Raw genomic sequence first — 14,354 nt, 5'->3', positions numbered from 1 at the left:
GTGCACCCAGGTCCCTCTGCACACTCCCCTCTCCCAATTTACAGCCATTCAGGTCATCATCTGCCTTTTTGCTTTTGCTTCCAAAGTGAATAACCTCACATTTGTCCAATTATCCCCCACCTGCGATTGACTTGCCCACTCACCTAACCTGTCCAGATCATTCTGAAGGATCTCTGCATCCTCGTCACAGTTCACCCTCCCACCCAACTTGGTTTCATCGACTAACTTCGAGAAGTTACATTTTGTTCCCTCATCAAAATCATTTATATATATTGTTTATAGCTGGGGTCTCTGCACTGTAGCACCCCACTAGTTACTGCCTGCCAATTTAAAAAGCACTCATTAATTCCTACTCTTTGTTTCCTCTCTGCCAACTAGTTTTCTATCCATCTCAATACACTCACCCCCATCCCATGTGCTTTAATCTTTCACAATAATCTCTTTGTTAAAAGCTTTCTGAAATTCTAAATATACCACATCGTCTGGCTCCCTCTTGTCAACTCTACTTGTTACATCTTCAAAGAATTCCAACAGATTTATCAAACATGATTTCCCCTTCATAAATCCATGCTGACTCTGTCTGATCCTGCCACTGCTTTCTAAATGCTCCGCTATAAAGTCCTTGATAATGGATTCGAGAATTTTCCCCATTGCCGATGTGAAGCTTATTGGTCTATAGTTCCCTGTTTTCTCTCTACCTCCCTTGTTGAATTTTGGAGTGACATTCGCTACCTTCCAATCTGCAGGGACTGTTCCAGAGTCTGTAGAATCCTGGAAGATAACCCACCAATGCATCCACTATTTCTAGAGCCTCTTCCTTAAGTACTCTGGGATGTAGATCTTCAAGCCTTGGGGATTAATTCGCCTTCAACCCCATCAGTTTTCCCAGCACCATTTCTCTACTAATATTGATCTCCCTCAGTTCTTCCCTCTCAATAAATCTTGCATTCTTCAGCATTTCTGGTATTTGATTTGTGTTCTCTTCCGTGAAGACAGAACTCAAGTATGTGTTCAGTTGCTCAGCCATTTCTTTGTCCCCGATTATACATTCCCCCGTCCCTGTCTGTAGGGAACTTACATTTGTTTTCACCAACCTCTTTCTCTTCTTAGTATCAATTTTTATGTTCACTGCAAGCTTAGTTTCATACTGTATTTTCCCCTTCTTAATCAATCCCTTGGTCCTTCTTTGCTGAATTCTAAACTGCTCCCAATCCTCAGACCTATTATTTTTCTTGGCCAATCTCTATGCTTCTTCTTTGGATCGGACACTGTCTCTAATTTCCTTTGTAAGCCATGGATTGGCCCTCTTATCCATTTTGCTTTTGTGCCAGACAGGAATAAACAGTTACTGCAGTTTCCCTATGCCTTCCTTGAATGTTTGCCATTGACTATCCACTGTCATCCCTTTAAGTGACTTTCCCCAGTCTATCAAGGCCAACTCACGCCTCATATCCTCATAGTTTCCTTCATTAAGATTCAGCAGCCTAGTCTCCGAATCAACTACTTCACTCGCCATCTTGATAAAAAATAATATCACGTTATGTTCACTCATCCCCAAGGGGTCTCCTACAGCTGGATTGGCAATGATTCCCTTCTCATTACACAGTACCCAGTCTAAGATGATCTGCTCTCTGGTTGGTTCCTCCTCATATTGGTCAAGAAACCTCATATTGGTCAAGAAAACAGGAGTTTACACTCCAGGAATTCCTTCTCTACGGCATTGTGACTAATTTGATTTGCCCAATCTATGTGCAGATTAAAATCCCCCATGATCACCGATATTCCTTTATCACATGCATCTCTAATTTTGTGTTTAATGCCATTCCTCACATCACTACTGCAGTTTGGGGGTCTATATATGACACCCACTAATGTTTTTTGCCCCTTGGTATTTCTCAGTTCTACACATACAGACTCCGCATTGTCAGAGCTAGTATTCTTATCACTATTGTACTGATTTCCTCTTTAACCAGCAGTGCCACTCAACTACCTTCTTTCCATTCTAAATACTGAATACCCTGGGACATTCAATTCCCATCCCTGGTCACCCTGCAGCCATGACTCCGTCATCCCAATTATATTGTACCTTTTTACATCCATCTACGCTATTAGTTCATCCATTTTACTGCAAATGCTCTATGCATTAAGGCACAGAGTCTTTAAGCTTATCTTTTTCACATTGTTTGTCTTGCTCCCAATGTTTTTCCCTGTTTGAACTTTGTTCTTGGTTTTTCTGCCTATCACTTTCCTTATTCTCTTATCTACCTTTTGTTTTTGTCCTTGCTCCCTCCTCAGACTCCTCACATTGGTTCCCATCCTCCTGGCATATTAGTTTAAACACTCCCCAACTGTGCTAGCAAACAGTCCCCCAGGACATCAGTCCCAGGCCTGCCCAGGTGTACCCCGTCCAATTCGTACAGGTCACATCTCCCCCAGAACCGGTCCCAGTACCCCAAAACTCAGAAAAACACGCGGAGTCAGAAACATACACACGCACACAGACTCAGAAACACAAAAATACCCACACATGGACTCAGAAACACTATATATACACACAGACTCAAACACATACACACACACAGACTCAGGAACACAGACTCATAAACACATATCACATAAATGCGCAGACTCAGAAACACATATCACATACACAGACTCAGAAACACACACAGACTCAGAAAGACATAAACATGTATACAGACTCAGAAACATAACAGACTCAGAACATAAGAACATAAGAAATAGGAGCAGGAGTCGGCCATCTAGCCCTTCGAGCCTGCCCCACCATTCAATAAGATCATGGCTGATCTGAAGTGGATCAGTTCCACTTTCCCACTTTCTCCCCAGAACCCTTAATTCCCCTGTCTATCAAAAACCTATCTACCCGTGACTTAAATATATTCAGTGAGGTAGCCTCCACCACTTTAACGGGCAGAGAATTCCAGAGATTCACCACCATTTGAGTGAAAAAGTTCCTCCTCAACTCTGATCTAAACTGCCCCCCCCCCTTATTTTGAGGCTGTGCCCTCTGGTCCTGCTATCCCTTCTAAGCGGGAAGAATCTCTCTACCTCTACCCTACCTTATCTCATACGTCTCTATAAGATCCCCCCTCATCCTTCTAAACTCCAACGAGTACAGACCCAGTCTATTTAGTCTCTCTTCATAGTCCAACCCCCTCATCTCCGGAACACATGTATACAACACACATAGACTCAGAAACACAAACACACACACAGACTCAAACACAAACACACATACAGACTCAGAAACATATACACACACAATCATACACATATATACATACAGAGACTCAAACACGCAGTGTCAGAAACACACACACACAAACACACAGACTCAGAAACTCATATATACACGCACAGACTCAAATGCATACACGCGCACAGGCTCAGAAGCACAGAGACTCAGAAACATATATCAACATTTACTCAGACAGACTCAGAAACATATATCACACACACAGACTCAGAAACACATGTATATACACATACAGAGACTCAGAAACACATATACGCACACACGGTCTCAGAAACACATATACGCACACACGGTCTCAGAAACACATACACACACTCAAACATATATATATATATATATACACAGACTCAGAAACACAGAGTCAGAAACACATACACACACACACAGAATCAGAAACACATAAACACACACACACACTCAAACACGTATATACTCACAGATTCAGAAACACACACAGTTAGAAACATACACGCGGAAACACTTGCACACGCACCCAGACTCAGAAACATATATATATACACACAAACACAGGCTCAGAAGCATATATATGCACACACAGAACTCAGAAACACATATACACATGCACTCAGACTCAGAAACATATATACACAGTTACTCAGACTTAGAAACACATACCACACGCACATAGACTCAAACACATGTACACACACAGGCTCAGAAACACATATACACACACACATACTCAGATAGACTCAGAAACACAGAACACAAATATTCAAAGACTCAAACACATTTACACACACACAGATCAGGGACACATATTTTATACACAGACTCAGAAACACATACACACACAACAAACACACATATACACAACAGACACACATGCACGCAGACTCAGAAACACATATCACACACTCAAACACATACACACACTTACTCAGACACGCTCAGAAACACACAGACAGTTTCAGAAACACATCCATACACACTCAAACATATATATACCCACAGACTCAGAAACACACGAAGAGTCAGAAACACACACACAGGATCAGAAACACCTAGACTGAGAACACACATACACAGACTCAGAAACACATACCATATGCACACAGACTCAAACACATATATACACACAGGCTCAGAAACACATACACACACACACACACACACACACAGTCAGATAGACTCCGAAACACAGAATACACAAATATTCAGAGAATCAGAAACACATTTATATACACACACATGCACAAACTCAGAAATGCCAGAGAGTCACAGGGACCCTGCAACACAATAGTTACAGGGGGTGTGTGTGTGAGAGTTACAGAGACTGTGTATGAGTGTTAGAGACAATGTGTGTGTGAGTTCTTCAGGGAGACTGTGTGTGAGAGTTAGGGAGACTGTGTGTGAGTTCTTCAGGGAGGCTGTGTGTGTGAGAGTTACAGAGACTGTGTGTGTGAGTTCTTCAGGCTGTGTATGATAAATGGAGTTGAGTAACTCCCCCGAATGGGCTGTCCAATTCTTCAGGACCATTTTCCTGTTCCTGACTCAGCCTTTAGGGACCTGTGGACTGGCCAGTGCTGCCTCCCTCCAGTCAGACAGGGAGCTTTGCAGAGACTGAAGCCCAGGACTGTCCGGAGCTGGACTCAGCCCAGCTGCGCTGTCCCGGGATGAGCGCCTTTCTCCGGCTCTGCTGCCTGTTTCAGGTGCTGGCATTTTCCGGCAGCTCCGCTTTCCATTACCCATTCCCGGCGGCCACTCTCCAGCTGGCTTCCCCGGAGCAGGCGGCAGGGCAGTTGGGCAGCTCCTTCAGCAGCCGCCGGTAAGTGAATGAATGAGAGCGGGGGGAACTGGAGAGGGCTCCTTAACTAGTGTAACCAGCAGATAAACTTATACCGTTAACTGACCAGCGTGGCTGATTAGTGAAACTGGCTAGAATGTGAATGGTAAAAGTGGTTAGGGTGGCTGGTTGTTTTGTGAATGGAGAAAGCGGTTAGCGTGTGAATGGTGAAACTGGTTAGTGAAGCTGGTTAATGAGACTGGTTAGCGTGCGAATGGTGGAACTGGTTAGTGAAGCTGGTTAATGAGACTGGTTAGCGTGCGAATGGTGAAACTGGTTAGTGAAGCTGGTTAACGAGACTGGTTAGTGTGTGAATGGTGAAACTGGTTAGTGAGACTGGTTAGCGTGTGAATGCTGAAACTGGTTAGTGAAGCTGGTTAATGAGACTGGTTAGCGTGCGAATGGTGAAACTGGTTAGTGAAGCTGGTTAACGAGACTGGTTAGCGTGTGAATGGTGAAACTGGTTAGTGAAGCTGGTTAGTGAGACTGGTTAGCGTGTGAATGGTGAAACTGGTTAGTGAAGCTGGTTAGTGAGACTGGTTGGCGTGTGAATGGTGAAACTGGTTAGTGAAGCTGGTTAACGAGACTGGTTAGCATGTGAATGGTGAAACTGGTTAGTGAAGCTGGTTAGCGAGACTGGTTAGTGTGTGAATGGTGAAACTGGTTAGTGTAGCTGGTTAATGAGACTGGTTAGTGTGTGAATGGTGAAACTGGTTAGTGAAGTGGTTAACGAGACTGATTAGCGTGTGAATGGTGAAACTGGTTAACAAGACTGGTTAGCGTGTGAATGGTGAAACTGGTTAACGAGACTGGTTAGCGTGTGAATGGTGAAACTGGTTAGTGAAGCTGGTTAATGACACTGGTTAGTGTGTGAATGGTGTAACCCAGTAATGAAACTGGTTCAGTTTGTTAATGTAATGTCGGTTAGTGAAGCTGATTTGGAGTGTGAATAATGAAACTGACTAGTGAAACTATCTGGGGAAACTGGTCAGTGAGTGACTGGTGAAACTGGTTAGTGAAGCTGGTTAATGACACTGGTTAGTGTGTGAATGATAAAACTGTTGAAAGTAGTTGCTTTGTTCATGATGAAACTGGTTAAGGTATTAACGATGTAATCAGTTAGTGAAGCTGGTCAGTTTGGAACTAGTAGAACTGATCAGAATAGGACCAGGACTGGATGCTGTGGGGTTACTGCAAGTGCTGTAAGAATTATGTGAGAAGGATCATGGTTTGATATAATGCTATTGGTACTGGTTAGTACAGGAGTGGAACTGACTCGTCCAGGACTAGTAAAACTTGTTAGTTTGTGTTGGAATCTATGTATTTGATTGGATTTATTATTGTCATGTATGAGTGTACAGTGAAAAATATTGTTTCTTGCGCTATACAAACAAAGCATACCATTCATAGAGTACATAGAATATGTACTCTATATATGGTATGCATAGATCACACCTGTATGACATATGTGATCCCTGTCGAATACTATTTGTTACTGATCTTCTGAAAAGCACCCCTCTACTGCTGCTCTGTCTTCTATGACCAAACCAGTTCTGTACCCATCTCACCAGCCCACCCCGAATCCCAATTCAGCTTTTGTACCAGCCTGCCTTGAGACACCTTGTCAAATGCCTTACTGAAGTCCATGTAGACAACATCCACCACCTTTTCCTCATCAATCATTTTTGTCACCTCCTCAATCAAGTTGGTGAGATATGATCTTCCCCGCATAAAACCACGTAGGTTCAAAGCAATTGCAGAAAGGGAGAAGGTGAAAAGTATCAGTGAAAATATCCAACTGGAAGATAGAAAATTGCAGGTCATTGTAAATAAAATCTGGACATAAAAACAGTAAAACCAAGCAACGACTAGGTATAGTAGTTATAGCCCCAAAAGGAGGGACGATGAGGGCACCCAAAAATAAAACTCCCTCAATGATGACAAACAAAATAATGGGTGGCTCAGTGGTCAGCACTGCTGCCTCACAGCATCAGAGACACAGGTTCGATTCCAACCTCAGTCACTATCTGTGTGGAGTTTGCACATTCTCCCCGTGTCTACGTGGGTTTCCTGCGGATGCTCCGGTTTCCTCCCACAGTCCAAAGATTGCGGATTAGGTGCATTGGCCGTGATAAATTGACCCTTAGTGTCGGGGGATTAGCAGGGTAAATATGTGGTGCTACGTGGATAAGGCCTGGGTGGGATTGTGCTCGGTGCAGACTCGATGGCCCGAATGGCCTCCTTCAGCACTGTAGGGATTCTATGAAAATAGGTTGAATAAAACAGGAAGGAGGTTTCTGACTAATGTTAGGTGCAGAATACAATGGCAAACCAGGCAGAATACAGAGAGTATAGATGGAAAACAATAAAGGATAGAAGGGCAAAGAGAGAATTTGAAAAATGATCAGCGGATAATATGAAAAGAAACCCCGCAAAGTTTTAAACTGTATAAAAAGATAGGATGAAATGGTGGAAAAGGCAAATTATGAGAGGGATTCGGACAGTTTACAAAGAGATATTGCTGCATTAAGTAAGTGAACTAAAAGTTGGCAAATGGAGTATAATGTACCAAAATGTGAAGTTGTTCATTTTAGAAGGGAGAACAAAGTATTATTTAAATGTAGAAAAACTGCATACAGCTGCAACACAAAGGGACTTGGGGGAACTTGTGCACGAAACATGGAAAGCTAGCACACAGGTACAGCAGGTCATCAGGAAGGCTGGTGGAATGTTGGCCCTTATTTCAAGGGGATTAGACTATAACAATAGGGAAGTCTTGCTGCAACTCTGCAAAGTACTGGTGAGACCACATCTGGAGTACTGTCAGCAGTTTTGGTCTCCGTATTAAGGAAATATATTATTCAATTGGAGACGGTTCAGAGAAGCTTTAAGAGGATGATCCTCGGTATGGAGGGAATGTTCTCTGAGGGAAGGTTAATCAGACTGTGAATCATAGAATCCCTACAGTGCAGAAAGAGGCCATTCAGCCCATTGAGTCTGCACCGACAATTATCCCAAACAGGCCCTATTCTCGTAACCCTGCATGGCACCATGGCAAAGTGGGTGCCTCACATCTCCAGGGACCTGGGTTCAATTCCTGCCTTGGATCATTGTGTGGTGTTTGCATGTTCTCCCTGTGTCTGTGTGGGTTTTCCCTGGGTGCTCCGGTTTCCTCCCACACTTCAAAGATGTGCAGGTTAGGTAGATTGGCCGTGCTAAGTTGTCCCTTCGTGTCCCAGGATGTATAGGTTAGGGGAAATCAGTGGGGTAGATACATGGGGTTATGTCCTGGACTGGTTAGTGAAGCTAGTTAATGACACTGGTTAGTGTGTGAATGATAAAACTGCTTACTGTGAATGTTGAAAGTAGCCACTTTGTTAGTGATGAAACTGGTTAAGGTAGTAATGATAAAATCAGTTAGTGAAGCTGGTCAGTTTGGAACTAGTAGACTTGATCAGTTGGGGATCAGGACTGGATGCTGTGGGGTTACTGCAAGTGCTGTAAGAATTATGTGAGAAGGATCATCGTTTGATATAATGCTATTGGTGCTGGTTAGTACAGGAGTGGATCGGAACCTGAGTGGTGCAGACTTGATGGGCTGAGTGGCCTCATTCTGCACAGTAGGGATTCAATGATTCTTCTATGACTCATTGGAATTTAGAAGAGTGAGGGGTGATCTCCCTGAAATATACCGGATTTTTCAGCGGCTTGACAGGGTAAATGCAGAGAGGATGTTTCCCTTCATGGGAGGGTCTAGGGCCAGAGGGTAGAGTCTCAGACTGTGAGACTGCGATGAGGAAGGATTTCTTCTCTGAGGGTTGGAAGTCCTTGGAACTCCTTGCCACAGAGAGTTGTGGGCACAGAGTTCTTGTGTATATTTAAGGCTGAGATAGCTAGATTTTTGATCGGTAAGGGAATCAAGTGTTACGGGGAAAGGGCAGGAAAGTGGATGTGAGAGATGTCCAGCCAGTCATGATCCTATTGAATGGTGGAGCCAGCTCGAAGGGACAAATGGTCTATTTCTTATGGGATAAGAGAACAGTGAGGCTGACTTGAGAATCTTCTTATGGTGTTAGTGAATGAGGACTGTGTCAGCCTTTAACAAAGGATGGAATTGTACAGAGGAGAGATTTGATTTGATTTATTGTCACGTGTATTGGTACACAGTGAAAAGTAATGTTTCTTGAGCGCTATACATACAAAACATACTTTTTATAGAGAAGGATAGGGTACAGAATGTAGTGTTACAGTCATAGCTAGGGTGTAGAGAAAGATCAACTTAATGCAAGGTAAGTCCATTCAAAAGTCTGATGGCAGCAGGTGTTGTGCCTGCCGTACAGTCCGTTCTAACCCTTATACGATGGACAAAGAACTGCGAGTAGACATCTTGTTGGTACAACCAATATTTATTTAAAACGCACAATCAATAATCACCCACCCACCCAACAATAAGTTATCACACAGAAAATACTAAAGTTCAAGTCCAATACTAGACCTTGACTGGCAGTACCCAAGGAGGTTTTGGCCTTTATCTTTGCGCTGGTCTCGGTTGTTTTTTGCGCAAGTCTGTCCCTTCAGTCTGGTCTGGCACTGTGGCTCTGTTCTTTCTCCCTTCTCGGGTGTGGCGTCTCTCCTCGTGCTGGTTGTTGCTGGCGACGGTCACCATTGTTGTAGCTCGTTCGTGGGGTCCGAGAAAGAGAGAGAGGTGATGCGCAGCACCTCTTATCCCTCCTTGCTTTTGTGTCCTTTTGGACAGTCTCCTGATTCTTGTCAATCAATCGATCAGGGCTTGATCACCCTGATTGATAAGAGTCCAATCAGGTGCTGCCACACTGATCTCTGGCTGTATTCCCAACATGTGGAGATGCCGGTTTTGGTCTGGGGTAAACACAGTAAGAAGTCTCACAACACCAGGTTAAAGTTCAACAGGTTAATTTGGTAGCACAAGCCACTAGCTTTCGGAGCACTGATCCTTCGTCAGGTGGGTGGGAGTTCTGTTCACAAACAGGGTATATAAAGACACAAACTCAATTTACAGAATAATGGTTGGAATGTGAATTTTTACAGCTAATCAAGTCTTGAAGGTATAGACAATGTGACTAGAGAGAGGGTTAAGCGCATGTCTTATGTTCTTACAGAGATGTGTATTGTCTCCAGACAGGGCAGTTAGTGAGATGTTGCAAGCCCAGGGAAGTCATGGGGGTTACAGATAGTGTGACATGAACCCAAGTTCCCGGTTGAGGCCGTCCTCACGTGTGCGGAACTTGGCTATCAGTCTCTGTTCAGTGACTCTGCGCTGTTGCGTGTTGTGAAGGCCGCCTTGGAGAACGCTACCCGAAGATCAGAGGCTGAATGCCTGTGACCGCTGAAGTGTTCGCCAACAGTGAGAGAACACTTCTGCCTGGTGATTGTCGAGCAGTGTTCATTCATCTGTTGCGCCTGCATGGTCTCCCCAATGTACCATGTCTCAGGACACCCTTTCCCACAACGGATCAGATAGACAACGTTGGCTGAGTTGCAAGAGTATATACTGTGTATCTTGTGGTTGGTGTTCTCATGTGAGATGTTGGCATCCATGTCAATGGATGCAAACAATGGTCTGTTTGAAATGTGCGGTAACTATATGATGACATCAACAAGTTCCATCCCACTATCAGACTCACCATGGACTATTCTCCGGAATCGGTTGCATTCTTGGACACACACATCTTCATCAAGGACGGCCATCTCAGCACCTCACTGCACCGCAAGCCCACAGATAACCTCACGATGCTCCACTTCTCCAGCTTCCACCCGAAACATGTTAAAGAAGCCATCCCCTATGGACAAACCCTCCGTATACACAGGATCTGCTCAGATGAGGAGGATCCCGACAGACATCTCCGGATGCTGAAAGATGCCCTCGTAAGAACAGGATATGGCGCTCAACTCATCGATCGACAGTTCCAACGCGCCACAGTGAAAAACCACACCAACCTCCTTAGAAGACAAACACGGCACACGGTGGACAGAGTACCCTTCATCGTCCAGTACTTCCCTGGAGCGGAGAAGCTACGACATTTTCTCCAGAGCCTTCAACACGTCGTTGGTGAAGATGAACATCTCGCCAAGACCATCCCCACACCCCCACTTCTTGCCTTCAAACAACCGCACAACCTCAAACAGACCATTGTCCGCAGCAAACTACCCAGCCTTCAGGAGAACAGTGACCACGGCAACCTCTGCAAGACATTCTGGATCATCGACACAGATGGATTGTCTCACATGAGAACACCATCCACCAGGTACACGGTAAATACTCTTGCAACTCGGCCAACGTTGTCTACCTGATACGCTGCAGGAAAGGATGTCCCAAAGCATGGTACACTGGGGAGACCATGCAGACGCAACAGATGAATGAACATTGCTCAACAATCACCAGGCAAAACTGTTCCCGTCCTGTTCAGGAACACTTAAGTTGTCATGGGCATTCGGCCTCTGATCTTCGGGTAAGCGTTCTCCAAGGCGGCCTTCACAACACACAACAGCGCAGAGTCGCTGAGCAGAGACTGATAGCCAAGTTCTGCACACATGAGGACGGCCTCAACCGGGATCTTGGGTTCATGTCACACTATCTGTAACCCCTGTGACTTGCCTGGGCTTGCAAAATCTCACTAACTGTCCTGTCTGGAGACAATACACATCTCTTTAACCTGCGCTTAACGCTGTCTCCACTCACATTGTCTGTACCTTTAAGACTTGATTAGCTGTAAAGACCCACATTCTAACCATTATTTTGTAAATTGAGATTGTGTCTTTATATGCCCTGTTTGAACTCCACTCACCTGATGAAGGAGCAGCGCTCTGAAAGTGTAAACTTGGGCATATAATCACTTAAGGAATAGGGCAGAGTAGTGATGCAGTATACGGTGGGATCCTCCAGAGGTCATTACTTTTCTCATAGTGACCTGGGCTCGAGTACAGGGAATACTATTACAACCAGAGATTGTAGATATGTAATCATTGGTTTAAAAAAAAGCCGGAGCAAAGATAAGGATAAATGTCCTCACACAGAGGCATAGCAAAGATCTAGAATATTGCAGTCTGACAGACTATTGTATCAGAGTGCACTGGAACTTTCCAAAACCAATTAGACTTGTATTTGACAAACACTCAGGGATACGGCTGGCGTGTGGGTCTAAATTGGAAAGATTTTTCAAAGAGCATAGGCATTGCACATTGAATCACCATTGATTCCAGTGGGAACAGGAGGTGGGGACTAGATACCGTGAGTTTGTTATATCGGATACGTGTGAGGCTAGTAGATTCTGTTGGCAATGGAACAGTGTAATTAGTGAATCTGAGACCAGTTGGTAAGGTTATTGTTAGGTGAGCAGAGTGATCTAGTAACAGAATAATGGAGTGAGTTGAAATGAGATTGAAGTAAGATCATTGGTCTGTAATAAATGAGATGCCTTCTTCAGCTGCCTGGACTGTTGGTGTGTTTTCTGTTTCAATTCTATCATGTGAAGAGGGCATCATTGCCTCAGCCAGGATCTACTGTCCATCCCTAATTGCCCTTGAAAAGCTGCTGCCTTGAACTACTGTGGGTACTGTTCTAATTCAAGTCAGATACTCCAAGGTGTTTTATGAAATCCACCTGGATCATAGGTTTTGCAATTTGATTTTGGCTAGGGTAAGCATGAGATATTTCATTTCAGGTATGATTCAAATGACCCACTAGGGAGCTTTTAACAAACAAGGTTTATTTAAGAATACAGTTAACATGTATGGAAAGAAAATTAGTAATAACTTTTACTGATCACAAACAAGAAAGAAAACCATGATATTGTATAAACCTTAATAGTTCCAGTGAAACGAATCCCCATAAACAAAAGGTTTAGCACAGAAAATACGAATACTTACGTGATGCAGGAGCTCTATCCCTATTTGGATGCTGTAGTTCTCTTGATACACACACACATACAAGCTTAATGTCAGGACAGCTTCCCAGAACACCAGCAGGAGAGAGACTCAAGTTACTAGCTCACAAACCACTAGTAATCTGGTAAAGGGACAACTACTCTGGCTCCCCAGAGTATGATGCAGTCTCCGCAACTTAATTCATCTTTTTGTATATAACATGGTTTTGTCTCTTCAATGACTGGCTCACAAGCCCAACCTTTTATATCCCATGCCTCACTTTGGACAACAATGGATCCTTTTGTCTAATACTTGATTTACTGTGCCGAAACTGGCAACATGTCTAAGAAGTCCAAAACCATGACAATGTCCTGCAGGACTGAGTGAGGTGCTTTACTCTCTGGTAAAGGCAGCTGACTAAGCACATCCATATCTGCTATGTGTGTTCCAGGACAATGCTTGAATGTATATCCATAGGAGGGCAGAATTAACACCCTTATTAAATTCTTCTGCATAAGACTGGCAGAATCGCCTTCTCTTTAAAAAGGATCAAGGGTGGCTTGTGGTCTATAACAAGGGTAAAATGTATACATGTACTGATGGAACTTTTTTTATTCCATATACTATTGATAAGCTGTCCTTTCCAATCCGAGGGTAGTTTTTTTCAACCTCTGAGAAGATTCTCGAGATGTACCTTGTTGGTCTTTCAGATCCATCCTCCATCTGATGGAACAACACTGCACCAATGCCATACGTAGAGATATCACAGGTTAATGCCAGTTCCTTTGATAGGTTGAAATACAACAATAAGCTCGATGAGTGTAACAATTGCTTTTAAAGCTTCTCTCTGGGGCATCATTGGTGTTTCTTTAGCAGCACATGCAAGAGGGCCAATAATGTTGACAAGTTCAGTACAGAGCACGCATAGTAATTCACCACTTCTAAGAATGACTTGAGCTCAAATGTATTTCAGGAGGCCAATGACTTCTTTCATAGCTCTGATGTTGTCTTCCATAGGATGTGTAATCCTTGTACATCTACATGAGAACCCCCAGGTAGGTCACCTCAGTGGCTTGAAAAATATTTTCTCCTTCCGGAGATGAGCTCCAGCCTCTTGAAATCTTTCGCACCTTCTCTAAGTTAGTTAGGTGCTCAGCTTCTGTCCATCCAGTTATCAAATCATCATCATCTTGGCAGTCCTTGCAATAGACTCCAATTTTCCTCTGGAAAATAGTACAAGGTGTGTACACTGAAACAAACAATTATTGTAGCATAACTGTGGGAAGCATTGTCAAACGCAGGCTGCTGATGTGCGTGGCTCACATCCAGCTTTATACAAGACTGACCTCCTGCCAGCATACAAGTCTT

The 14,354-nt window shown here is 43.8% G+C and overlaps 1 protein-coding gene across 1 annotated transcript in view; it reads left to right on the top strand.

The window, feature by feature from the left end:
• Window positions 1–4,855: 4,855 nt before the first annotated feature.
• LOC145357365 (uncharacterized) overlaps window positions 4,856–14,354 on the top strand; it is a 99,730-nt gene continuing 90,231 nt past the window's right edge. The window contains exon 1 of the mRNA XM_080210666.1: window positions 4,856–5,066. Within this exon, the coding sequence (XP_080066792.1) occupies window positions 4,915–5,066 (152 nt within the window). The 5' untranslated portion in view covers window positions 4,856–4,914. The remainder of the gene's footprint in view (window positions 5,067–14,354) is intronic.

This window comes from Carcharhinus amblyrhynchos, chromosome 23, assembly GCF_965287045.1.
Source record: "Carcharhinus amblyrhynchos chromosome 23, sCarAmb.v2.hapA, whole genome shotgun sequence".
In the NCBI taxonomy this organism is placed as follows: Eukaryota; Metazoa; Chordata; class Chondrichthyes; order Carcharhiniformes; family Carcharhinidae; genus Carcharhinus; species Carcharhinus amblyrhynchos.
The sequence above is the reverse complement of the archived record's forward strand: the minus strand, read 5'-3'. Positions and strand labels throughout refer to the sequence as shown.